Source organism: Scyliorhinus torazame, chromosome 1 (assembly GCF_047496885.1).
Source record: "Scyliorhinus torazame isolate Kashiwa2021f chromosome 1, sScyTor2.1, whole genome shotgun sequence".
In the NCBI taxonomy this organism is placed as follows: domain Eukaryota; kingdom Metazoa; phylum Chordata; class Chondrichthyes; order Carcharhiniformes; family Scyliorhinidae; genus Scyliorhinus; species Scyliorhinus torazame.
Window position 1 is genome coordinate 281,297,005 of NC_092707.1, and position 27,867 is coordinate 281,324,871.

Consider the following 27,867-nt stretch of genomic DNA (forward strand, 5'->3'; position numbering starts at 1 on the left):
TTCACCTCATCAACAGGGTACCTCCGTCTCCATTGATAAGATCTGATCATAGATACCCAATGTCCTCCGCCACCAGACCCTGCTAAAGACAGAATCCTCCTCAACAGGCAGGAGGTGGCAATAAGGGAAATGAGGGAAAGGTCTTTTGCACAAAATTACGAATCTGGAAGTATTAGAATCATCGAATTTACAGTGCAGAAGGAGGCCATTCGGTCCATCAAGTCTGCACCGGCTCTTGGAAAGAGCACCCTACCCAAGCCCACCCTCCCACCCTATCCCCATAACCCAGTAACCCCACCCAATACTGAGGGAAATTTTGGACACTAAGGGCAATTTAGCATGGCCAATCCACCTAACCTGCACATCTTTGGACTGTGGAGGAAACCGGAGCATCTGGAGGAAACCCACGCACACACGGGGAAAACGTGCAGACTCCACACAGTGACGCAAGCCGGGAATCAAACCTGGGACCCTGGAGCTGTGAAGCAATTGTGAACCACTATGCTACTGTACTGCCCTTTAATGATCACTCCGCAGGTTCACATCTGGAAACCTTGTTACGTAGCTGCTTAGGAATACAAAAAAGCACGAAAAGACAGAACTCAGGAGAGGTTACGATAGTCCCCATCCCACAAAATATGACACAGTGTATGGAAAGGCTCAGTAAACCAAGGCCCACCGCACTAAGAAAACAAAAAGGGCGGTCAATAGAGAATTGAAGGTGCTATATTTAAATGCGCGCAGTGTACGGAACAAGGTAGATGAGCTTGTGGCCCAGATTGTGACTGGCAGGTATGATGTGGTAGGCATCACAGAGACGTGGTTGCAGGGGGTTCAGGACTGGCAGTTAAACATCCAGGGATTCACAACCTATCGAAAAGACAGAGAGGTGGGCAGAGGGGGCGGGGTTGCCTTGTTAATTAGGAATGAAATTAAACCAATAGCACTGAACGACATAGGGTCAGATCATGTGGAGTCTTTGTGGGTAGAGTTGAGGAACCACAAAGGCAAAAAAAGCATAATGGGAGTTATGTACAGGCCTCCTAACAGTGGTCAGAACCAGGGGCACAAAATGCACCACAAAATAGAAAGTGCATGTCAGAAAGGCAAGGTCACAGTGATCATGGGGGACTTCAATATGCAGGTGAACTGGGTAAATAATGCTGCCAGTGGACCCAAGGAAAGGGAATTCATTGAATGTTTACGGGAGGGCGTTTTGGAACAGCTTGTCATGGAGCCCACAAGGGGACAGTCCATTCTGGACTTAGTGTTATGTAATGAGCCAGACTTGATTAAAGATCTTAAAGTAAGGGAACACTTAGGAGGCAGTGATCATAATATGGTAGAATTCAATCTCCAAATTTCAAAGAAAGAAGGTAGAATCAGATGCTAGCCAGTAACATTAGGAATGATAGTAAAAGTTTCTTTAAATACATTAAAAACAAACGGGAGGCAAAAGTAGACATTGGGCCGCTCCAAAATGACGCTGCTAATCTAGTGATGGGAGACAAGGAAATAGCTGAGGAACTAAATAAGTACTTTGCGTCAGTCTTCACAGTAGAAGACATGAGTAATATCCCAACAATTCAGGAGAGTCAGGGGGCAGAGTTGAATATGGTAGCCATCACAAAGGAGAAAGTGCTAGAGAAACTAAGAGGTCTAAAAATTGATAAATCTCCAGGCCCAGGTGGGCTACATCCTAGAGTTCTAAAGGAGATAGTTGAAGAAATAGTGGAGGTGTTAGTTATGATCTTTCAAAAGTCACTGGAGTCAGGGAAAGTCCCAGAGGATTGGAAAATCGCTGTTGTAACCCCCCTGTTCAAGAAGGGAACAAGGAAAAAGATGGAAAATTATAGGCCAATTAGCCTAACCTCGGTTGTTGGCAAGATTCTAGAATCCATTGTTGAGGATGAGATTTCTAAATTCTTGGAAGTGCAGGGTCGGATTAGGACAAGTCAGCATGGAGTTAGTAAGGGGAGGCCGTGCCTGACAAACCTGTTAGAGTTCTTTGAAGAGATAACAAATACGTTAGACCAAGGAGAGCCAATGGATGTTATCTATCTTGACTTCCAAAAGGCCTTTGATAAGGTGCCTCATGGGAGACTGCTGAGTAAAATAAGGGCCCATGGTATTCGAGGCAAGGTACTAACATGGATTGACGATTGGCTGTCAGGCAGAAGGCAGAGAGTTGGGATAAAAGGTTCTTTTTCGGAATGGCAACCGGTGACGAGTGGTGTCCCGCAGGGTTCAATGTTGGGGCCACAGCTGTTCTCTTTATATATTAACGATCTAGATGACGGGACTGGGAGCATTCTGGCTAAGTTTGCCGATGATACAAAGATAGGTGGAGGGGCAGGTAGTATGGAGGAGTTGGGGAGGCTGCAGAAAGATTTAGACAGTTTAGGAGAGTGGTCCAAGAAATGGCTTATGAAATTCAACGTGGGCAAGTGCGAGGTCTTGTACTTTGGAAAAAAGAATAGAGGCATGGACTATTTTCTAAACGGTGACAAAATTCATAATGCTGAAGTGCAAAGGGACTTGGGAGTCCTAGTCCAGGATTCTCTAAAGGTAAACTTGCAGGTTGAGTCCGTAATTAAGAAAGCAAATGCAATGTTGTCATTTATCTCAAGAGGCTTGGAATATAAAAGCAGGGATGTACTTCTGAAGCTTTATAAAGCATTAGTTAGGCCCCATTTAGAATACTGTGAGCAATTTTGGGCCCCACACCTCAGGAAGGACATACTGGCACTGGAGCGGGTCCAGCGGAGATTCACACGGATGATCCCAGGAATGGTAGGCCTAACATACGATGAACGTCTGAGGATCCTGGGATTATATTCATTGGAGTTTAAGAGGTTGAGAGGAGATCTAATAGAAACTTACAAGATAATGAATGGCTTAGATAGGGTGGACGTAGGGAAGTTGTTTCCATTAGCAGGGGAGACTAGGACCCGGGGGCACAGCCTTAGAATAAAAGGGAGTCACTTTAGAACAGAGATGAGGAGAAATTTCTTCAGCCAGAGAGTGGTGGGTCTGTGGAATTCATTGCCACAGAGGGCGGTGGAGGCTGGGACGTTGAGTGTCTTTAAGGCAGAAGTTGATAAATTCTTGATTTCTCGAGGAATTAAGGGCTATGTAGAGAGAGCGGGTAATTGGAGTTGAAATCAGCCATGATTGAATGGTGGAGTGAACTCGATGGGCCGAATGGCCTTACTGCCACTCCTATGTCTTATGGTCTTAAGATCTCGTTAGACCTCACGAGGCATGGCGAGCCGGATAGATTCCGGAAGAAGATTCTCCTGGCATCTACCGGCCGCGCTGTCTTTCGGACATAACGTGGCTGTTAGATAGTGACCTTTATTTTATTTTTGTAAGACTGTGCGGAAAGAATACTTTGCTCCAGGTGTGTTTGCATGAAGAAATAGGGATTTGGTATTTTAAAACAAAACTTTATTATTCACACAATATTAAAGGGATTAAGACACGAAAAGATTTGCTTCTTAGGGGTCGGTTTGTAGGATTGAAGGAGCTGGAAGCGAAGTATGGGCTGGAGCAGGGGGAAATGTTTAGATACATGCAGGTTCGAGATTTTGCCAGAAAGGAGATACAGAGCTTCCCGGAGGAGTCAGCCTCCCTATTGCTGGAGGAGGTGCTGGCGACAGGGGGACTGGAGAAGGGGGTAGTGTCAGCGGTTTACGGAGCTATTTTGGAAGAGGAGAAGGCACCACTGGAAGGGATCAAAGCAAAGTGGGAGGAAGAGTTGGGAGATATGGAGGAGGGGTTCTGGTGTGAGGTGCTCCGGAGAGTGAATGCCTCCACCTCATGTGCGAGGTTGGGGCTGATACAGCAGAAGGTGGTATACAGAGCACACCTCACGAGGGCGAGGATGAGCTGATTCTTTGAAGGAGTAGAAGATGTGTGTGAACGTTACGGGGTGGCCCCGCTAATCACGTTCATATGTTTTGGTCCTGTCCAAAGCTAGAGGATTACTGGAAGGAGGTTTTTAGGGTAATTTCTAAAGTGGTGCACGTGAAACTGGACCCGGGCCCCCAGGAGGCCATATTCGGGGTGTCCGACCAGCCAGGGTTGGAAACGGATGTGGAGGCAGATGTTGCAGCCTTCGCCTCGTTGATCGCCCAAAGGCGGATCCTGATGGGTTGGAGAGTGTGGTCAACACCACTGGTAACACACTATGCGTATTACGGTACTGCCACTGTATTACAAGTACCACAGTAATCCCAGCCTGCTGGGTCCTCCCAGCAGGTGACGTATAAAAGTGTATGCTCTCCTGCGCTGCTCCCATTCTGATTCCAGCTGCAGGAGGCTCAACATCTTCTGCAATAAAGCCTCAATTGTTTCACCATTCTCGTCTCGTGGTAATTGATGGTACATCAATTTATTGCACAAGATTTTATGAGATGAACGTCTTAATCAAACCTGATCGTCTGGAGCTGAACCCTCACGCAGCCGAAGCCACAGCCACCTTCGAGCACTGGCTAGCTGTTTCGAAGGATACCTCAGAGCAGCCACTGAAGAACTCTCAGACCTGCAGAAGATCCTCTACTCACGGGTGAGCCCACAAGTTTTTCCCCTCATCTGGGACGCACCCACCTACACAGAAGCAATGGCGCTATTAAAGGGACAGTACATCAAGTTGGTGAATCAAGTGTATGCCAGGCACCTCCTGGCCACGAGACGGCAACTCCCAGGGGAGTCTCAGAACAATATTTTACGGGCTCGACGGATACGCGGTAGGAACTGTAACTGCCAGGCAGTTTCGGCAGTCTAACACACCGAACTATTAATCAAAGACGCTTATGTCACGGGCATTAAGTCTACTTACGTTTGCCAGCGGCTATTGGAAGGGGATACGTTTGACCTTGCAGAGACTGTGCAGCTTGCTAACTCCCTAGAAGTGGCCTCCCATAATCTGGAGGCCGACACCTCCGACCGTGCGGCACCCTCGTGGGCATTGTGGGCCCCACCAGCTGCCGACTCGAGTACACCGCAAGCCTGCGCCGCGCGGCAGCCGACCAACTCCGGAGGACCCGAATGTTACTTTTGTGGCCAGAGCAAACATCCCAGGCAGCGCTGCCCGGCATGGAGCATGACCTGCAACGGGTGTGGGAAGAAGGGCCACTTTGTTTCCGTCTTCCAGGCCCGGTTGGTCGCCGCTGTTTCCAGGCCCGGCATTGCTGCATCCCCCACGTGTGATCCGGGGCGCTGCCATCTTCTCCACCACAAGCCACGTGCAGCCCGTGGGCGCCGCCATCTTTGATGTCGCCCGGCATGTGCACCCTGTGGGCGCCGCCACCTTGGACCGTGCCTCAGGAACCCTGCTCGCCTGGCTGTTCTCGGCCGGGCGATACGTCCGCCACCGCTGATCAGCCCAGGACCTCCCAACATCTTCCGCAGCTCGCTTCCATTACCCATGATCACTCTCGGCCCCACAACCTCGCGACTGCTACGACGACGGTAAAGATCAACGGGCACGAGGCGACCTGCCTCTTTGATTCCGGGAGCACAGAGAGTTTCACCCACCCTGCTACGGTAAGACGCTGCTCCCTCCCGGTACCCCCCGTCACCCAGAAAATCTCCCTGGCCTCCGGATCCCCTTCCGTACAAATCCGGGGGTACTTCGTTGTGACCCTCACCACTCAGGGCGTAGAGTATAGCAACTTCAGGCTCTACGCCCGCCCCCATCGCTGCGCTGCCCTGTTACTAGGTCTCGATTTTCAATGTCACCTCCAAAGCCTTACTCTGAAATTCGACGGACCCCTGCCCCCCCTCACCGTTTGTGGCCTCACGACCCTTAAGGTCGAGCCGCCTTCACTGTTCGCAAACCTCACTCCGGACTGTATGCCCGTCGCCACGAGGAGCAGACGGTACAGTGCGCAGGACAGGACCTTCATCAAGTCCGAATTCATTCGGCTTCTGCGGGAGGGGATCATTGAGGCCAGTTCCAGCCCCTGGAGAGCTCAAGTGGTGGTAGTCAAGATTGGGGAGAAACACAGGATGGTCATTGACTACAGTCAGACCATCAATCGATACACACAGCTCGATGCGTACCCTCTCCCACGCATATTTGACATGGTCAATCAGATTGCGCAGTATCAAGTCTTCTCCACAGTTGACTTGTAGTCCGCCTACCACCAGCTCCCCATCCGCCTGGAGGACCGCCAATACACTGCATTTGAAGCAGATGGCCGCCTCTATTACTTCCTTCGAGTTCCCTTCGGTGTCACCAATGGGTCTCGGTCTTCCAGCGAGAGATGGACCGAATGGTTGACCAGTACGGGCTGCGGGCCACGTTCCCGTACCTAGATAATGTCACCATCTGCGGCCACGATCAGCAGGACCACGACGTAAACCTCCAAAAATTCCTCCATACCACCAAACTCCTTAATCTCACCTACAATAAGGAGAAATACGTTTTCCGCACCAACCGCTTAGCCATCCTTGGCTACATTATGGGAAATGGAGTCCTAGGGCCCGACCCCAACCGCAAGCGCCCCCTCCTGGAACTCGCCCTCCCCCACTGCCCCAGGGCCCTGAAACGATGCCTGGGTTGTTTTTCATATTATGCCCAGTGGGTCCCCAATTATGCGGACAAGGCCCGCCCACTAATCAAGTCCACAGCCTTCAAACACATCAAGGCGGCCAGCGCCAAAGCCACGATGCACGCAGTCGACGAGTCCCTCCCCTTCCAGGTGGAGAGCGATGCATCGAACGTGGCTCTGGCCGCCACCGTCAACCAGGCGGGCAGGCCCGTGGCTTTCTTTTCCCGCACCCTTCATGCCTCCGAAATTCGGATCTCCTCTGTCGACAAGGAGGCCCAAGCCATTGTGGAAGCTGTGCGACATTGGCGGCATTACCTGGCTGGCAGGAGATTCACTCGCCTCACTGACCAACGGTCGGTTGCCTTCATGTTTAGCAATACACAGCGGGGCAAGATCAAGAATGACAAGATCTTGAGGTGGAGGATTGAGCTCTCCACCTACAACTATGAGATCTTGTATCGCCCGGGGAAGCTCAATGAGCCCCCAGATGCCCTATCCAGCGGTACATGTGCCAGCGCACAAGTGGACCGACTCCGGGCTCTCCATAATGACCTCTGCCACCCGGGGGTCACCCGGTTCTTCCATTTTATCAAGGCCCACAACCTGCCCTACTCCATCAAGGAGGTCAGGACCGTGACCAGGGACTGCGCAGAGTGCAAACCGCACTTCTACCGGCCAGATAGAGTGCACCTGGTGAGGGCCTCCCGCCCCTTTGAGCGCCTCAGCATGGACTTCAAAGGGCCCCTCCCCTCCACCGACCGCAACGAGTACTTTCTCAATGTTATTGATGAGTACTCCCGTTTCCCGTTCGCCATCCTATGCCCCGACATGACTTCGGCCACGGCCATCAAGGCCCTGCACAGCACCTTCACCCTGTTCGGTTTCCCCACCTACATCCACAATGATCGGGGATTCTCCTTCATGAGTGATGAGCTGCATCAGTTCCTGCTCAGCAAGGGCATCGCCTCGAACAGGACGACCAGCTACAACCCCCGGGGAAACGGGCAGGTGGAGAGGGAGAACGAGACGGTCCGGAAGGCCGTCCTGCTGGCCCTTCGGTCTAGGAATCTCCCGGTCTCCCGCTGGCAGGAGGTCCTCCCTGACGCGCTCCACTCCATCCGGTCGCTCCTGTGCACCGCGACTAATGAGTCCCCTCACGAACGTGTGTTTGCCTTCCCTAGGAGGTCCACCTCGGGGGTCTCACTCCCAACATAGCTGACAGTTCCTGGGCCCGTCCTCCTCCGGAAGCATGTGAGGAGCCTTGGTTGAGAAAGTCCACCTCCTCCATGCGAACCCACTGTACGCCTACGTGGCACACCCCGTCAGGCGACAGGACACAGTCTCCCTCCGGGACCTGGCACCTGCTGGGTCCCCAACCACAACCCCCGACCTGGTACCGCTTCTCCCCCCCCCCCCGGTTGCCTCCCTCACCCCTGCGCCACCCACCCTCCCGCCAGCGAACCTCTCCGCAGCCCCTATCTAGCAGTATCCGTCCCCTCACTGGATCCACTACGGGTGACAATGGAGAGGACAAAACGCTCCCGGAGTCGCAGGTGACCACATCGGCGCCCACAACACCACCAGGACTGAGGCGATCGCAGCAGAGGGCCAAAGCCCCCGACAGACTCAATCTGTAATGTTGTTCTTCACCACCGCTGGACTCTTTTTAAACAGGGGGTGAATGTGGTAAACACCACTGGTAACACACTACGCGTATTACGGTACTGCCACTGTATTACAGGTACCACAGTAATCCCAGCCTGCTGGCTCCTCCCAGCAGGCGCCATATAAAAGTGTATGCTCTCCTGCGCTGCTCCCTTTCTTGTTCCAGCTGCAGGAGGCTCAACATCTTGTGCAATAAAGCCTCAATTGCTTCACCATTCTTGTCTTGTGGTCATTGATGGTACATCAGAGAGCAACCTCTCCACCCTGTGACCTGGCGTGGCGGGGGGGCCTGTTGGAATTCTTGACTCTTGAGAAGGTTAAGTTTGAACTGAGGGGAAGGATGGAGGGGTTCTACAATTCATGGGCATTATTCATTATGCACTTTCAAGAACTGGATAACATCAAACATTAGTTGGGAGGGATGGGTGGGAGGGTTGGGGATGGGGGGTGGTGTGTGTTAATGGTGTCCATGGGTGATTCCTGATTCCTTTTTGTCATTTGTTTATGTGAACATGTGGGCCAATGTTTGGGGTTTGGTGGGAGGATGGATCATTGTTATTGATATGGGGATTGACATATTTGTGACTGATTATTGTTTATTGTTGGTGGGTGTAAATTTGGGAGAAAATGTGAAAAAGGAGAATAAAAAAATATTTTTAAAAACCCACAATATTAAACTCTTTAACATCACATCCGAAAATCTTATAATTACCCCTGGTGGGAACAGTTAGAGTCTGGAATGGAGACAATCGGTCTGTGGAGTGATTTCCGATGTCAACTGAATGGTTATGTAATTTTGGATTTAGGCTACCAGGCTGGATTCAGGACACAGTAAACCTAATCCCAGACTTGTTTACACTCCCTGAAGTATTATAACTTCAGTAGCGTAGGAACACCTGAGAACGCGCTAAACTTAGAACAACTTCTTTCTCATGGCAGGAGACAGTGAGTGTCGTGATTAATGGTTTAACTGATCTGTGTTTAATTGTATTGGTCTGCTCATTGATCTAAGTTCTCTGTGCTTAATTTCTTAAGCCTGAGGGTGGAACTAGAGAGTTTAAGTAAAGTGACATCACACAGAAGTTTCCAGAATCTGGACTGAGGGGATTTTCTGGTCTCATCTACCCGGGGACCAGAAATTCAAGCCCAAGGTCAACAGGTCTTTTAATGATCCACTAAATTTTAAGTCCTGCCCCGACGATTCCTGTGGTGGACAAGGTCTGAAAATTTACCATTATGTGATCAGAGGTCCTGTAATTGCTGAGATATTTGTAAGTACAATTAACCTGTTGTAGATTTAGAACTAGTGTCATCTCTGCATTGCTCTGAGATAAATCAGACATCAATGATATACAGAAAACTGGTGAGTGCACAACAGGGAGCACCATCATCCTACTCTCTTACAACGCTAGGCATGATAGTCTGAAGCTGTGTATAGAGTCCTCTCCTGACTGGAAAAATTGTGATGTGCAGTGAGGTGTAGCCTGTAATGCAACCAGGGTCTGCTGGATGTTTATTGTGCTGGAGGGCTTATCAATGTTAGACTAAAATCACAGCAACGGTAAAGAAATATATGGTATTAAATCAAATAAACCATGCCTGTGTGGTGCATAAAGTAATAATTCTAATATTTAATTGCGCCAATTTTTATATCAAAAATCATATCATCTTTCATGACCTCAGGACATTCCAAACATTTTACAGCCATTGAAGTACCTTGTGACATGTAGTTACTGTTGTGATGTGTTTGGACTCTTGTATGAGAATCCCAACAATTTACAATTTGTAAGACTGTGAGAGAAGACTATTAAACCACAGGGGTGATAACACTGACCAAAGCTTTTATGTTAAAACAAATGTTAATTTAAACACAGAATCAATCACATTAGCAACACAGGAGTAACTTTCCAATTAACAATTAAAACAGTGCTTAATTAAAGGGGGAAAATATTAACTCGCTATCTATACCTACCACTGTATATTCCAATTTGGCAAGACCTTTGGTAGACCTTTAGAGAGAGACCCTTTCAGAAATAACCTGAAAATCATTCTGTCTTGTCAGATTGAAATTCTATGGCAAACTACAAAACTACAGACAGACCTGGCTCCTTCCATTAATTACATTATCTTTATTCGTGTCACAAGTAGACTTACATTAACACTGCAACAAAGTCATTGTGAAAATCCCTTTGTTGCTACACTCCGGCATCCTAAGCCAAAGGCATTCTCCAGTCTCCTCCCACTAAGATGCCTCATAAACACTGTTGGAGGAATCCTTCATAAATTATCTACCCCCAGGGATGCTTCAAAATCAAAACAATGTTCCATTAGCCCGTTTTCTGTAAACAAGTAAACAGCTAAAATCAATGATTACCTCATCTTTACAACCCCACAATTGCAGCTTTAGCAGACATGCTTCCTGTATGTATTTGAACCCAGCTTTTTTAATAACATTGCTATAATAAAATATAATATATAATAATTTCCCACATTTATCACAAATGTAGGAAATGTGGCAGGCAGTTTGCACACAGCAAACTCCCTCACACAATAATGTGATAATGACCAGATAATCTGTTGTTTTCAAGTGATATTGATTATGGGATAAACATTGGCCAGGACACTGCTTTTCTTTGAACTAGTTCAATGAGATCCTTTATGTTCACCAGAGAGGTCAGTCAAGGCCTCTGAGCCAAAAGATGAGACCTCCAACAGCAGCACTCCTTCTTTACTGCATGGTGTATCAGCCTAAATCTTTGTGCTCAAGTCTGTAGAGTTAGTTATTCAATCCAGACACACATTAACTATATAAAGTTTAATATACCCAGAACAAATCCTAGATTTCTATCTAAAAATTAATATAAAATGAAAGCAAGTAATTACTGTTTCTTATGTGTTGTTACAGGAGAGTCCTGAGGGATTTTGCAATTCCAGAACAAAGCAATGGGGACATGTCGGGCAGAAGAAGCAAAAGCTCCGGCCTCCTAAATAGTCCGAGGAAGCCCCCAAACAGCAGCCGCCAGTCAAACATCCAAGGTCTGTCTATTGTCATGAACCCTGGCAGAACTGATGACCCCTACAGGGTAACTTTAGCAAAACAGGAACTGATGAGGACCAAACCAGGTTACCAGGAAGTGTGCGAGGTAGGCATGTCACAAATGTGATCCAATAATAATCTGTCGATAGTCACGTAGACATGTGGATCATAGTGTTGAAGGCAAAGGTACATTGAAAAATCCTCAGGCCCTTTGTATTGCATATTTTAAAACTGTGACCATGTACCCGCGGTCCCAGTTTCACCTAGAATAGGAGCGGCAGTTTATCCGCTTCACAATAATACAGAAACAGGAGGCACGCTCAAACCTCCCTGGACCATAACTGAAACTGCTTTGCTTCTTTCAGATGCTCCCTAGTTTTTCCCAAGATTCTGGTTACTGGCACTCTGAAGCCCAGCTTATCTGGCCTATCACCTCACCCCCTTGAAACACTGGCCAAAATCTCACAATTGACCATTTGATTAGCTCAAAATTATGACTTGCTTTGAGAGCAGAAATATCGGTTGTCACCCTGACATTGGGATCCTCGGGTCTTGTCTATGGCAGGGCCTGTTGCGAGTGAATACAGAATATTTGGAGACTCTACTCACTTCCAGCGGCATGGGGAAATCCGAGCCACAAACAGGGATGGAGGATTTCAGCCATTGAGGTCACTGGGGCTTAGCTATGAGGAGGTGACCACAATGCCACACACTCAGGTAAAAATCGGTGGTCGCGCAGGTTGGGAGTTTCCCATGTCCAGAGAGATGGAGGCCTGTTGGAGCAAAGAGTGATTTCCAGATCTGGTAACAGGAAGGGGGGTTTACGCCAAACTATTAACCCCCACCTCCATGTTGAGAAGTAAACCTGGTGTCATAATATACACCAGTATATTATGGTGCAGACACACACACACACACTGATGGACATGCAGTGGGACCAATCAGCATACACAACACCGCAGCCAATCACCAGTGAGAGCACACGCACTATAAAGACAGTGGACAGGAGAATTCCCGCTCATTCTAGTAGCAGCCAGCTCGGAGCACAGAGCTCACAGCCTGCAACACAGACATTCACCATGTGCTGAGTGCATCACCTGGTTAGGACTAGGCAAGGGTCAACAGTTAAAGCTGGTATTGCATTTACCTACAGTTCAAGCATGTTAATATTGTTAACCTTATATAAAATAGAGTTGCACCACTTCCAGTTTTGGTGACCTGTTTGTGATCCAGAACACCCAACGCATCATTGTACAAGGAGTGGTTGCATACGAGCACTTCTGAGACCCACCTGCAACTAATCAGCATTCCGGCATCCTGAAGTATGGAGAACATCAACCCGCCGCCGCCGCTCCGCATCGCCGGCAATCTCGGGGTCAATTGGAAGATTTTTAAACAGCGCTTCCAGCTCTTCCTCGAAGCCACGGACAGGGAGAACGCCTCGGATACCAGAAAGATTGCTCTGCTCCTCTCCACAGCCGGGCAACACGCCATCCACATCTTCAACTCCCTCACATTCGCAGACGACGAGGACAAGACAAAGTACAAGACGGTTCTCCTCAAATTCGATACCCACTTCAGCATAGAGGTCAATGAAAGCTTTGAACGATACCTGTTCCAGCAGCGCTTGCAGGGTAAGGACGAGCCTTTCCAATCCTTTTTAACACACCTCCGCATCCTTGCGCAGTCCTGCGGTTACGGGCCCTCCTCCGACTCCATGATACGCGACCAGATTGTATTTGGTGTTCTGCCGGACCCCCTGTGTCAGCAGCTCCTCAAAGTTAAGCAACTCACCCTAGCGACTCTCATCAAGACCTGTGTCCTGCATGAAAATGCCACCAGCCGGTACTCCCACATACAGGCGGCTGAAACGGCGCGGCAAGGTCCCCACGAGGCGGGACGGGTCCAAACAAGTGAACACCTCCAAGTCTGCAGCCTGGATGAGGGCGGCCATTTCGCGCACTTTTTGCGGCCTCCCGCGCTTGTATGCGCCAAACGAGGGGACGGTGACGTGGAGGAACATGATGCGCAGGCGCGCACCACGCAGGACCGCACCGCGCAGGTGTGGTGGCGCAACGAGCGTGCTGACGTCACAACGTGCGGCAACTGTGGCTCCGCCCATTTAAAGCGGCAATGTCCTGCAAAATCGTGACAATGCCTACGATGTGGCAGACTTGGCCACTATGCTGCCTGCTGCCGAGCAGCTCAGCCTGCCAATTTGCATCGCTTCAGCCAGCCTCGCAGGAACGTTCGGTCAATTCAACCCACGTTCACCGAGTCCGATTCCGACTTCCCGCAGACCAGTGACACCGAGGATCCGAGGGAACCTTTTCGAGACACTGTTATAACAAAGAACAGGCTGTCCCCGAACCAAAACCACCAGCCGCTGTCGGTGCACAGCATTGATCCAGATGACGAGTGGTGTGCCACCCTGACGGTCAACCAGAATTCGTCGCCCACCTCAGAGACTTGACTTATGAGTTTTACAATGTTGGACTCTTTGATCTGTTCTGTTATCCTGTTTCATCGTTCCAGTAGTTTGTATATAATGATCATTTCGTTGTTGGTGTGACATCTGGGGCGGGATTCTCCGACCCCCCGCTGGGTCGGAGAATTGCCGGTGGCTGGCGTGAATCACGCCCCCGCCGGTTGCCGAATTCTCCGGCACCGGATATTCGGCGGGGGCGGGAATTGTGCCGCGCCGGTTGGCGGGCCCCCCCCGGCGATTCTCCGGCCCGGGTGGGCCGAAGTCTCGCTGCTGGAATGCCTGTCCCGCCGGCGTGGATTAAACCACCTCTCTTACCGGCGGGACAAGGCGGCGCGGGCAGGCTCCAGAGTCCTGGGGCGATCTGGCCCCGGGGGGTGCCCCCACAGTGGCCTGGCCCGCGATCGGGGCCCACCGATCCGCGGGCGAGGCTGTGCCGTGGGAGCACTCTTTTCCTTCCGCCTTCGCCATGGTCTCCACCATGGCGGAGGTGGAAGAGACCCCCTCCACTGCGCATGCGCGGGGATGCCGTGAGCGGCCGTGGATGCTCCCGCGCATGCGCCGCTCGGCAAAGTCAGTTTCGCGCCAGCTGGCGGGGCACCAAAGGCCTTTCCCGCCAGCTGGCGGGGCGGAAATCAGTCCGGCTCGGGCCTAGCCCCTCACGGTTAGGTCACGGCCGCTCAAGATGCGGAGGGTTCCGCATCTTTGGGGCAGCGTGATGCCGGACTGATTTGCGCCGTTTTTGGCGCCGGTCCGCGGACATCGCGCCGATTGCGGAGAATTCCGTCCCTTATTTCTCTGCACCAGGCACCTTCCCGTGTAAATAGATTAGCCTCATGTACATAGTCATGTAATTCATAGATAGCATAGAATTTACAGTGCAGAAGGAGGCCATTCGGCCCATCGCCGAATTAATTAATACGCACACACATAGTCAGGTACATTCACTACACAATATTTATTGTCACGTAGGCACATGTTCTTTATATAAAAGGGGGGATGTCATAATATACACCAGTATATCATGGTGCAGACACACACACACACACTGATGGACATGCAGTGGGACCAATCAGCATACACAACACCGCAGCCAATCACCAGTGAGAGCACACGTACTATAAAGAGAGGGGACAGGATCATTCCTGCTCATTCTAGTAGCAGCCAGCTCGGAGCACAGAGCTCACAGCCTGCAACACAGACATTCACCATGTGCTGAGTGAATCACCTGGTTAGGACTAGGCAAGGGTCAATAGTTAAAGCTGGTATTGCATTTACTCACAGTTCAAGTATGTTAATATAGTTAACCTTATAATAAAATAGAGTTGCACCACTTCCAGTGTTGGTGACTTGTTTGTGATCCAGAACACCCAACACATCACCTGGCAGTGGTGGAAGTTTTGTTAACCTCCACCCTGACCCATAGAGTTGATATTCTGGAGCTTCATTCTGTGAAGAGGGAGCGGGTTGCACGGTGGTCACTCAATACACTTACCCTCCATTTTGACCCCTGCTAAGGTTGTATTGTATTCCCAACAGCAAAGCAGGGGATGGTCCAAGTTTGAAAAAGTGGGTCCTTGTAGGTCACTGATGGATGATGATCCCTTGCACCCACCAGCCCCTCCCCCCTGCACCTCACCTAAAGCTCACTCCTGCCAGTTGGTGGGCCCAACTGAGAGCCCAAAATATAAATGAGACCAGGGTTTTTGCTCACCCCGACCCACAATTTGCATTCCCATCCCACCCCGAACCCAAGGTCGAACCCTGATCGTTAACATATAACGTTTTGAGAGGTTTGCTGAACCCTGTACTTCAGCCCAAAATGTTGCATGTTGCTGTCTTTCCCCTCTATGTAACCATATCCTTACACTCTGGTGCTTTGTTAGCCATCTGCTGCGTGAGATCGACATGAGAAAACAAGTGGAATGATCAATCTCCATCTTGCACCTCCTCTGCTTCCTCTCCATCTCCCATGTGTCTGCCCATGATGGTAATAAGATTACATCAATAATTCTGTCAATTTCCAAGCTGGTCTGCTCTCTGAAATCACATGACCTTGCTGTGCTTCGTACTTCGCTGTCATCCCACAGCAGCAGTGCATTGGGAGTGGTATAAGATTTATTATTAAAATGAATTCTTTTGACATGTTTTGTGTTATATTTTCAATTCAACCCTTAAGTTGAATGGTTAGAGATAAGAACTGTGCACAATCTGATTAATAATTAGCTCAATGGCATCAAAACTTCTAAATCCCTGACATATTTAAAACGTCAAAGAAAGATTTAAAGCATTGAAGCTGTTATCTGGCTCTAGTCATGCTGATTTGTCATTGAGTTACAGCAGCTCTCTATTATATCAGATCAAAGTATTTCTGAGTTTAAATAGGAAAGGTTAGTGAATGTTAAAGGACTTGTATTTATATAGTGCCTTTCACCACCAACGGGCATCCAAAAGCCAGTGATGTACTGTCACTGTTGTAATGTAGGAAATGCTGCAGCCAATGAATACGCAGGTAGCTCCCACCCACTACAATGTGGTAATGACTAGGGTTTATGTTTTTGTGATCGTGATTAAGAGATAAATATTGGCCAGGCCTCAAGGGAGAACCGCATGGCTCGCCTTTAAAATAGTGCCATAGGATCTTTGATGTTCATCTGAGATGGCAGTCAGGGTCTCATTTTGACATCTCATCTAAAATACTGTACCTCTGACATTGTTGCACTCCCTCAGGGTGTCAGCTATTATTTTTGTTCTCAAATTCTGCTGGTTTTACATAGCAGACAAACAACGGGCTCCTTATTTCCACTTTTAAAACCTTTGACAACCCACAATCACTATCAGCAGACGATAAAGGCTTTCAGAATAAAGAACTAATACCATGGTGTTAGGCATGACAATCGCACAGTATTATAACATCATGTGTGTCAGAAAATTAATGTGACATGGGGATCACATACCTTCATATTATTGCACTGCTGTTATAACATCATGCCACTGTGATAGGAGTTTTGATGAAGCATTCAAAAAAAATTAATTGGAATTCATGTTTTATAAACACTTCAAAAAGAAAATCTTGGGGGTGTGTATCTCATCGGCAAAGCCAACATTTATTGCCCATCCCTGTTTGCCCCTTGAGAAGGTGGTCACCTTCTTGAATTACTGCAGTCCATCTGGTACAAGTTCGCCCACTGTGCTGTTAGGTAGGGAGTTCCAGGATTTTGACTCAGTGACAGTAAAGGGATGGCCGATATATTTCCAATTTGAAGGGGGACTTGCAGATGGTGGTGTTCCAGGCACCTACTACCCTTATCCTTCTAGGTTGCAAAGGTTGTGGGTTTTTAAGCTGCTGTCATAAGAGCCTTGGTGAGTTGCTACAGTGCATTTTGTAGATGGTACACATTGCTGCCACTGTGTGTTGGTGGTGGAGGGATTGAATATTTAACGTGGTGGATGGGGTGCCAATCAAGCGGGCTGTTTTGTCTTGGATGGTGGAGAGCTTCTTAAGTGTTGTTGGAGCTGCCCTCATCCAGGCAAGTGGAGAGTATTCCATCACACTCCTGATTTGTGTCCTGTAGATTGTGGACAGACTTTTGGGAGTCACATGTTGAGTTACCTGTTGCAGGATTCCCAGTCTCTGACCTGCTCTTGTAGCCACAGTATTTATATGGCTAGTCCAGGTCAGTTTCTGGTCAATGGTAACCCCCAGGACATTGGTGGGGGTTTTGGTGATGCTAATGCTGTTGAATATCAAGTGGAGATGGTTAGAATATTTCTTGTTAGGACTGGTCATTGCCTGACATTAGTGTAGCATGAATATTACTTGCCATTTATTAGCCCAAGTCTGAATGTTGTCCAGGTCTTGCTGCAATGTCTAGGTCTTATTTTGGAGACATGGATAGAGCAGGGACAGGAATGGATGTTGCAGGTTCCGGGGTTTAGGTGTTTTAGTAAGCTCAGAGAAGGAGGCAAAAGAGGGGGAGGTGTGGCGCTGCTAGTCAAGAGCAGTATTACGGTGGCGGAGAGGATGCTAGATGGGGACTCTTCTTCCGAGGTAGTATGGGCTGAAGTTAGAAACAGGAAAGGAGAGGTCACCCTGTTGGGAGTTTTTTATAGGCCTCCTAATAGTTCTAGGGATGTAGAGGAAAGGATGGCGAAGATGATTCTGGATAAGAGCGAAAGTAACAGGGTAGTTATTATGGGAGACTTTAACTTTCCAAATATTGACTGGAAAAGATATAGTTCGAGTACAATAGATGGGTCGCATTTTGTACAGTGTGTGCAGGAGGGTTTCCTGAAACAATATGTTGACAGGCCAACAAGAGGCGAGGCCACGTTGGATTTGGTTTTGGGTAATGAACCAGGCCAGGTGTTGGATTTGGAGGTAGGAGAGCACTTTGGGGACAGTGACCACAATTCGGTGACGTTTACGTTAATGATGGAAAGGGATAAGTATACACCGCAGGGCAAGAGTTATAGCTGGGGGAAGGGCAATTATGATGCCATTAGACGTGACTTGGGGGGGATAAGGTGGAGAAGTAAGCTCCAAGTGTTGGGCACACTGGATAAGTGGGGCTTGTTCAAGGATCAGCTAATGCGTGTTCTTGATAAGTATGTACCGGTCAGACAGGGAGGAAGGCGTCGAGCGAGGGAACCGTGGTTTAACCAAGGAAGTGGAATCTCTTGTTAAGAGGAAGAAGGAGGCCTATGTGAAGATGAGGTGTGAAGTTTCGGTTGGGGCGATGGATAGTTACAAGGTAGCGAGGAAGGATCTAAAGAGAGAGCTAAGACGAGCAAGGAGGGGACATGAGAAGTATTTGGCAGGAAGGATCAAGGAAAACCCAAAAGCTTTCTATAGGTATGTCAGGAATAAGCGAATGACTAGGGAAAGAGTAGGACCAGTCAAGGACAGGGATGGGAAATTGTGTGTGGAGTCTGAAGAGATAGGCGAGATACTAAATGAATATTTTTCGTCAGTATTCACTCAGGAAAAAGATAATGTTGTGGAGGAGAATGCTGAGCCCCAGGCTAATAGAATAGATGGCATTGAGGTACGTAGGGAAGAGGTGTTGGCAATTCTGGACAGGCTGAAAATAGATAAGTCCCCGGGACCTGATGGGATTTATCCTAGGATTCTCTGGGAGGCCAGGGAAGAGATTGCTGGACCTTTGGCTTTGATTTTTATGTCATCATTGGCTACAGGAATAGTGCCAGAGGACTGAAGGATAGCAAATGTGGTCCCTTTGTTCAAAAAGGGGAGCAGAGACAACCCCGGCAACTATAGACCGGTGAGCCTCACGTCTGTAGTGGGTAAAGTCTTGGAGGGGATTATAAGAGACAAGATTTATAATCATCTAGATAGGAATAATATGATCAGGGATAGTCAGCATGGTTTGTGAAGGGTAGGTCATGCCTCACAAACCTTATTGAGTTCTTTGAGAAGGTGACTGAACAGGTAGACGAGGGTAGAGCAGTTGATGTGGTGTATATGGATTTCAGCAAAGCGTTTGATAAGGTTCCCCACGGTAGGCTATTGCAAAAAATACGGAGGCTGGGGATTGAGGGTGATTTAGAGATGTGGATCAGAAATTGGCTAGCTGAAAGAAGACAGAGGGTGGTGGTTGATGGGAAATGTTCAGAATGGAGTACAGTCACAAGTGGAGTACCACAAGGATCTGTTCTGGGGCCGTTGCTGTTTGTCATTTTTATCAATGACCTAGAGGAAGGCGCAGAAGGGTGGGTGAGTAAATTTGCAGACGATACTAAAGTCGGTGGTGTTGTCGACAGTGTGGAAGGATGTAGCAGGTTACAGAGGGATATAGATAAGCTGCAGAGCTGGGCTGAGAGGTGGCAAATGGAGTTTAATGTAGAGAAGTGTGAGATGATTCACTTTGGAAGGAATAACAGGAATGCGGAATATTTGGCTAATGGTAAAGTTCTTGAAAGTGTGGATGAGCAGAGGGATCTAGGTGTCCATGTACATAGATCCCTGAAAATTGCCACCCAGGTTGATAGGGTTGTGAAGAAGGCCTATGGAGTGTTGGCCTTTATTGGTAGAGGGATTGAGTTCCGGAGTCGGGAGGTCATGTTGCAGCTGTATAGAACTCTGGTACGGCCGCATTTGGAGTATTGCGTACAGTTCTGGTCACCGCATTATAGGAAGGACGTGGAGGCTTTGGAGCGGGTGCTGAGGAGATTTACAAGGATGTTGCCTGGTATGGAGGGAAAATCTTATGAGGAAAGGCTGATGGACTTGAGGTTGTTTTCGTTGGAGAGAAGAAGGTTAAGAGGAGACTTAATAGAGGCATACAAAATGATCAGGGGGTTGGATAGGGTGGACAGTGAGAGCCTTCTCCCGCGGATGGATATGGCTGGCACGAGGGGACATAACTTTAAACTGAGGGGTAATAGATATAGGACAGAGGTCTGAGGTAGGTTCTTTACGCAAAGAGTAGTGAGGCCGTGGAATTCCCTACCTGCTACAGTAGTGAACTCGCCAACATTGAGGGCATTTAAAAGTTTATTGGATAAACATATGGATGATAATGGCATAGTGTAGGTTAGATGGCTTTTGTTTCGGTGCAACATCGTGGGCCGAAGGGCCTGTACTGCGCTGTATTGTTCTATGTTCTATGTTCTATTATACAATGCTAGTATGTGTCATTTACAAAATTCTTAATTTACGTATTAACACGTCACCATTTCAGAATATACATGCAAATTCACATCGATTCACATTATGCAATGGCAAATCTTTTATTTATTTGGTTTCTGGCACAAAATAGCTTTTACTAGTGGAAATCAGTAAATTTCTTTGCACAATGAGGCAGCAATGATATCATTGCGTGGTGAGAGCCCACACTTTGTCTCTATGTACGTTCCCTGATTTCTAAAGTAGCTAGCTCAGCAGGGATATCTTCTGGCACCTCACCCTTATTTTCTCTACCCTTGGCTGCAAAATAAAGGAGCGATCTTCCTTCTCCACCTGCCTCAGTCTTCTGCCTCTTTGCATTTCTGGCACTCGCGGCAATGATGATTTTGGCAGAGCTGGATTGTAGGAAATTCCTCAATCCCTTCAGGCCTTTGTATTACTGCTTCAAACTGCCTGTTGTGTGTTTGTTAATTGTGGTCGTGTGCCTTCTCGGAGGATCACGTGACCCGGAGGGCCAATCGGTCGGTGTGCATGAATTCTGGGGTTGAGTGCGGGTTTTTCTGTCAGTTAGGAGTTTGGAGTCGTGGAGAACGGTAAACTTTATCTAACTCTTTGAAAATACCTATTTGCTTTGAACCGCTTATTCGTTAATCTACTTTGTGGTCACCTGTCTTTCAAGATATGACAGTAATGATCCTGTGGCTGAATAGGTCTCATGGTATTTGTGCTTTATCCTGGTTTGCCTCCGAGCTGTCGTGATATAAAACTGAGTCAAAATGTTTTGGTCTGTTTGGCGCCTCCCTTGCATTTCTCTGTCTAATAATCCTGGCACCATGGGTTGCCTTCAAATGAAGGTCACAAGACTGCTGTCTATTTTGACAGTTGCAGATGACTTGCACATTTCGATTATTGAAAGCCGTCTTTGGAAGAGTCAGCTGTGGCATAGTGGTGAGCGCTCTTTCCTCTGCATTAAGAGTTTGTGGGCTCAAATGCCATTCCAGGCATTTGAGTACGAAACGTCTTGGCTGCCCTCCAGTAGTGCAGGGCTGAGGGCTGGGTTGTTAAGCTTGGGGCTCTGTCTGTTCTCTTGGGTGGTTGTAAAGGATCCCATGGCATTATCTCGAAGAGGCAGGGAGTTCTCCCTAATATCCTGAGTCAATATTAATCCCTCAGACAACATCACAAAAAGAACTGATTGTCGGGTCATTATTGCATCACAGTTTGTGGGCGTTTGTTGTGTGCAGATCAGCTGCTATCTTTCCAACCTTGCAACAGCGACTACTCTTCAAATGTAATTCATTCATTAATAATCACAAATCCTTCATCTAAATGATAATACTATATCGTACTCATAATATTATGTTTAATCCGGCTTTACAAATTGACATACATACCCACTTGATTGGCATCCCATCCACTACCTTAAACATTCAATTCCTCCATCAACGATGCACTGTGACAGCAGTGTGTACCATCTACAAGATGCACAGCAGCAACCCACCAAGGCTCCTTCGACTAAACTAAACTAAAGAAGACCCCTATGAGCATTTTTGTAACAGGAAGAACATTAATGCTACAGAAGGTCTACAATGTAAACTCACCAGAATTATGCCAGGAATGGGAAACAATAGGAAAAGCCAGAATCTCTGGGGCCACCAACCACTTAAAGGCAGAGGATTCTTCAGGAAGAGGACTTGTCTTTCCTTTAAGCACACAAGAGAAAGGCAACGGGCCATCACGTGTATTCTTTTCCCAAGTCAAACTGCTGATTTCTTATTGAAATTGAAAGTGGGAGTCTTCAGCTGGAAGGAGGTCTTCTGGCGAAGTGAGTAGCATCCCTCCCTCTGAATCCAGGTTCAAGTCCCACGCCAAACTTTGGTGCATTACCTGGTCAAACTGGTAGATTATTGACTTGTAAATCCTTCCAACACATGTCAATGGGAAGGATAAGAGTGGGAGCGATTCCTGGTCAGCCATGTTATGGAAAGAAATTGGAGCCTCTACCATCACTGTCCATAGCTTCAGGCTGCAACATGCATGCAAAAGTGTGTTGCCGCAGCAACTCAGACTCCTTTGGGGGTGGGGGTTGGGGGTGGGGACTGTTGACTGGATGGCTGGAGTAGGTCAGATTGGTGTCAACAACGTGGAGTTTGATCCACATGTTGGCTGGAGCAGAGTTGGGGCCTGCCTCCCTTTTCTACCTGTGATGCAGGTCGCGGTGCTCCAGGCCAGACCTGCCTCCAGGAAGATAATTAAAGAAGACCCCTGTGAGCAACTGAAGAGGAGTCGGGAACCAAGAGACATGGAGAAATGAGCAGAGGAAGCACCCTAAGATAGATCACTGCTAGGACCATTAAACAGTTAAAATACATGAGTTACGTTTTTATTTATTAAAGTAGCAGAGAGTAATAGAAATGTGTTAAATGTTCACACTATGGCATTACTAATGGTAAAGTCTAGGCACACAAATGATGAGTTAACAACACGTATGGCTATTGCTGCTATCTTAATGACATAACAACAACAGCTGTCCCTTGTGCTGCCTCTACGTTAGTTATTTCACATTGATTTTCTTCTTCATTCTGGCGCTAGTAGAAATGACTAAGAACCAACGAGATCAATACTAACATTTTATTTTGCATTAGTGGCTTTGAGATGAGCTTTCAAAATCTATTCCAGAGCAAGTTTCACCATCCATTTCTGATTGTAAAAGTCAAGCAGTTGTAAAAATTTGCGATTAACTTTTACATCCATTTGTCACTGGTAGTAAAATCTTGGGCTGGCACAGAAAATTGGTAATGGAGTCAATTTATTTTATTTGACAGCACTTCACTTGTCATGTGTTGTTGTTTCCGAAACCAAACTGACTCTGCAAGGTGCAGACACAAAAAAATGATAGAGATAGAAAGATGTATCACGTCGCAAATGTGAAAATGTCAACTCAAAATCAGCATAGCTGATGGTCATTTTTAAAAAATCGGCCAAAATTGCAATTGTAGATGATGGCATTGCCATCCTGAAACGTAGATCATGCAGTTTGACGGCTTTCTTATTCTAATTGTCTCACAACTTTAAACAACAGGGTATACATGCTGCCAGTTGTAACAATGCAAGTTCAGGTCTTTATCGAGACACCATAACTCAAAATCCAATATGTGCACTCAGGTACATCACACGTCACAATCCCAGTATGTGCACAGCATACAAAGTCTCGCTCACACTCTTATGCCAATTCTACCTCTGATCTCTGCACTCAATGTATGCTATGACTCAATCCCAGTACATTACAGATACATACAACTGACATCAGAATAATAACATGGAACCAGTAAACATGCATTTAACTCTTCTTTGATCTTGCCAATCATTCTGTTACCATGACTAAGTTGCCCACATAAACTTGCTCAATTGTGTATCACTAAATAAGTTACCAGATTAACATCTTTCAGAACACGAGTTACATCCTAGGGTGTTAAAGGAAGTGGCAGCAGAGATGGTGGATCCATGGTTATAATGTTTCAAAATTCCCGGGACACGCGAAAGGTTCCAGTGGATTGGAATAATGCTAATGTAACGCCTTTATTCATAAAGGGAAGGAGGCAGAATGCGTGCAATTACAGACCAATTAGTTTAAATTTGTTGTTGGAAAATTGTTAGAATGAATTATCAAGGACGCAACATCAGTACATTTGGAAAGCCAAAGAGCTGCCCATCAGAATCAGCATGGTTTTATGAAAGACAAATCATGTTTGACTAATTTGCTAGAGTTCTTCGAAGATGTAACAAACAAAGTAGATAATGGGGATCTTGTAGATGCAGTGTATCTGGACTTCCGGAAGGCATTTGATAAGGTGCCACACAGGATATTAATTCACAAGGTGAAATCACATGGGATCAGGGGTAATTTATTAGCTAGGCTAGAAGATTGGCTGACGGACAGGAGACAGAGAGTCGGGATAAATGGGTCTTTTCCTGGATGGCAAGGTGTAACTGGTGGGGTGCCACAGGGTTTGGTTCTTGGACACCAGCTATTTACAATCTATATTAATGACTTGGATACAGGGATAGAAGGTTCTACAGCCAAATTCGTAGATGACACAAAAATAGGTGGGACAATCAGTTGCAATGAGGAAATAAGAACCTTATAAATGGATATAGATAGGTTAGGAGAGTGGGCCAAAATGTGGCAGATGAAATTTAACGTGGATAAGTGTGAAGTCATGCATTTCGGTTGCAAAAATGGAAAGGCAACTTATTATCTAAATGGGGAGAGACTTCGGGATGCTCCAATGCAGAGGGATCTGGGTGTCTTTGTGCATGAGTCACAGAACACGAGCATGCAGGTGCAGTAGATAATAAGGAAAGCAAATGGAATGTTGACATTTATAGCAAAATGAATTGAGTAAAATTTAAGGAAGTGTTGTTGCAACTATACAAGACATTGGTAAGATCACACCTGGGGTATTGTGCACATTTTTGGTCCCCTTATTTGAGGAAAGATATAGTGGCATTGGAGGCAGTTCAGAGGAGGTTCACTGGATTGATTCCAGAGATGAGGGGTTTGTTGTACGAGGAGAGGTTAAACAGTTTCGGCCTATACTCTCTAGAGTTTAGAGGAATGACGGGAGATCAAATCAAGTTTTACAAGATGCTGAAAGGTAGGATACAGTAGACATGGAGCAGATGCTTCCTCTTGTGGGGCATTCTAAAATGAGAGGTCATGATCTTCGAATAAGAGGCAGCAATATTAAAACAGATTTGAGGAGAAACTACTTCTCCCAAAGGGTTGTGAATCTATGGAATTTGCTACCCCAGAGTGCGGCGGATGTAGGGACAGTGAGTAAATTTAAGGAGGAGTTAGGCAGATTTTTAATTGGTAATGGGTTGAAGGGTTAAGGAGAATGGGCAGGACAGTGGAGTTGAGGCCATGATAGGATCAACCATGATCACATTGAGGGTGTTAGGCTTGCGAGGCTAAATTGTCTACTCCTGCTCCTAGATCATGTGTCTAGGGAGGAGATGCTCTGGCTGATTTTGCAATCCAGGCCTTAGGGTCTGTAGCATTGTCGGGAGCAGGTGAGGAACATATCAGCTATGATAGAATGGCGGAGCAGACTCGATGGAGCGAATGGCCTAATTCTGCTCCGATATATCTTATGAATTTTTTTAAAAAAATAATTTTTATTAAAGGTTTTCATAAGATATCAATAACAAAATGAGGAAAAAATAGGAACCCATTAAGTACAAAACACAATCTAGAAAAGCAACCCCCCATACCCCCCCACCATACATACATAATAAATTAACATTAACACCCCGACTTAACACAACAGGTATATACACCCCTTCAGATCCTTCAGTGTAAATAACAAAAACAATAATAAATAATAAAGTAAAACCCCCCCCCGCCTAAAGAACCCTTGTACTGACCCTCTCAAGGCGAATTTCACCCTCTCCAATTTAATGAACCCTGCCATATCGATGATCCAGGATTCCACGCTTGGGGGCTTCGCATCCTTCACTGAAGCAGAATCCTTCGCCGGGCTACCAGGGACGCAAAGGCCAGAATTCCGGCCTCTTTCGCCTCCTGCACTCCCGGCTCCTCTGCCACCCCAAATATTGCGAGCCCCCAGCCTGGTTTGACCCTGGATCCTACCACGCTCGACACCGTCCTTGCTACGCCCGTCCAAAATTCCTCCAGCGCTGGGCATGCCAAGCACATATGGGTGTGATTTGCTGGGCTCCCTGAGCACCTAACACACCTGTCCTCACCCCCAAAAAAACGGCTCATCCTTGTCCCGGTCATGTGTGCCCTGTGCAGCAGCTTAAACTGTATGAGGCTGAGCCTCGTGCACGATGAGGAAGAGTTCACCCTCCCTAAGGCATCTGCCCACGTCCCTTCCTCAATCTCCTCTCCCAACTCCTCCTCCCACTTCCCTTTCACCACCACCGAGGCCTCCTCCTCCTCCTGCATCACCTGGTAAGTTTCCGAGATCTTCCCCACTCCCCCCCACCCCCCCGAGAGCACCCTGTCCTGTACTGTGTGTGGCAGTAGCTGCGGAAATTCCACCACCTGCCGTCTGGCAAACGCCCTTACCTGTAAGTACCTGAAGGTGTTCCCCGGTGGGGAGCCCGTACTTCTCCTCCAGCTCACCCAGGCTCGCGAACTTCCCGTCCACAAACAGGTACCCCAACTTTCGTATCCCTGCCCTGTGCCACCCCAAAAACCCTCCACCTGTTCTTCCTGGGGCGAACCGGTGGTTCCCCCGTAATGGGGTCCCTGCCGAGGCCCCAATTTCCCCCCTGTGCCGCCTCCACTGCCCCCAAATTTGAGGGCAACCACCACCACCGGGCTTGTGGTATACCTCCTTGGAAGGAGCGGCAGCGGCGCCGTTGCCAGCGCCCCCAGACTCGTACCCACACAAGACACCATCTCCAGCCTCTTCCATGCAGCCCCCTCCCCCTCCATCACCCACTTGCGCACCATCGTCGCATTGGCGGCCCAGTAGTACCCACAGAGGTTGGGCAGTGCCAGTCCCCCCCATCTCTACTCCACTCCAGGAACACCCTTCTCCCCCTCAGAGTCCCTCGCGCCCACACAAACCCCATTATACTCCTGTTAACCCACCTGAAAAAAGCCTTCGGGATAAACATGGGGTGGCACTGGAACAGGAACAAAAACCTTGGCGTCATTTTGATTGACTGCACCCTACCCGCCAAGGAAGCGGCAATGTGTCCCACCTCTTGAACTCCTCCTCCATTTGCTCCACCAGCCTTGTAAAATTAAGCCTAGCCCCAGCTCCTGGCCACCTGGACCCCCAAATACCTGAAGCTCCTCTCTGCCTTTTTTAGTGGGAGCTCGCCAATCCCCCTCTCCTGGTCCCCTGGATGAACTACGAACAGCTCGCTCTTCCCCATGTTGAGCTTGTACCCCGAAAAGTCCCCGAATTCCCTAAGAATCCTCATTACCTCCAGCATTCCTCCCACCGGGTCCGCCACATACAGCAGCAGGTCGTCCGCATAAAGCGACACCCTGTGCTCCTCCCCACCCCGCACCAACCCCCTCCAGTTCCTCGACTCTCTCAGTGCCTTAGCCAGGGGTTCAATCGCCAGTGCGAAGAGCAGGGGGGACAAGGGACACCCCTGTCTCGTCCCTCGGTGCAACCAAAAGTACTCGGACCTCCTCCTGTTTGTGGCCACACTCGCCATCGGGACCTCATACAACAGCCTAACCCACCTGACAAACCCCTCCCCAAACCCGAACCTCTTCAGCACCTCCCACAGGTATCCCCACTCTACCCTATCAAAGGCTTTCTCAGCGTCCATCGCTACCACTATCTCCGCCTCCCCCTCCCTCGCCGGCATCATGATAACGTTCAGAAGCCTCCGCACATTCGCGTTCAACTGTCTCCCCTTCACAAACCCCGTCTGGTCTTCATGGATGATCTGCGGCACACAATCCTCAATCCTC

General features: G+C 48.0%; 1 protein-coding gene across 1 annotated transcript in view; it reads left to right on the forward strand.

Annotated features, from left to right (window-relative positions):
- LOC140421802 (uncharacterized) overlaps nt 1–27,867 on the forward strand; it is a 239,234-nt gene that overhangs the window by 53,121 nt on the left and 158,246 nt on the right. The window contains exon 2 of the mRNA XM_072506704.1: nt 11,131–11,368. Within this exon, the coding sequence (XP_072362805.1) occupies nt 11,177–11,368 (192 nt within the window). The 5' untranslated portion in view covers nt 11,131–11,176. The remainder of the gene's footprint in view (nt 1–11,130; nt 11,369–27,867) is intronic.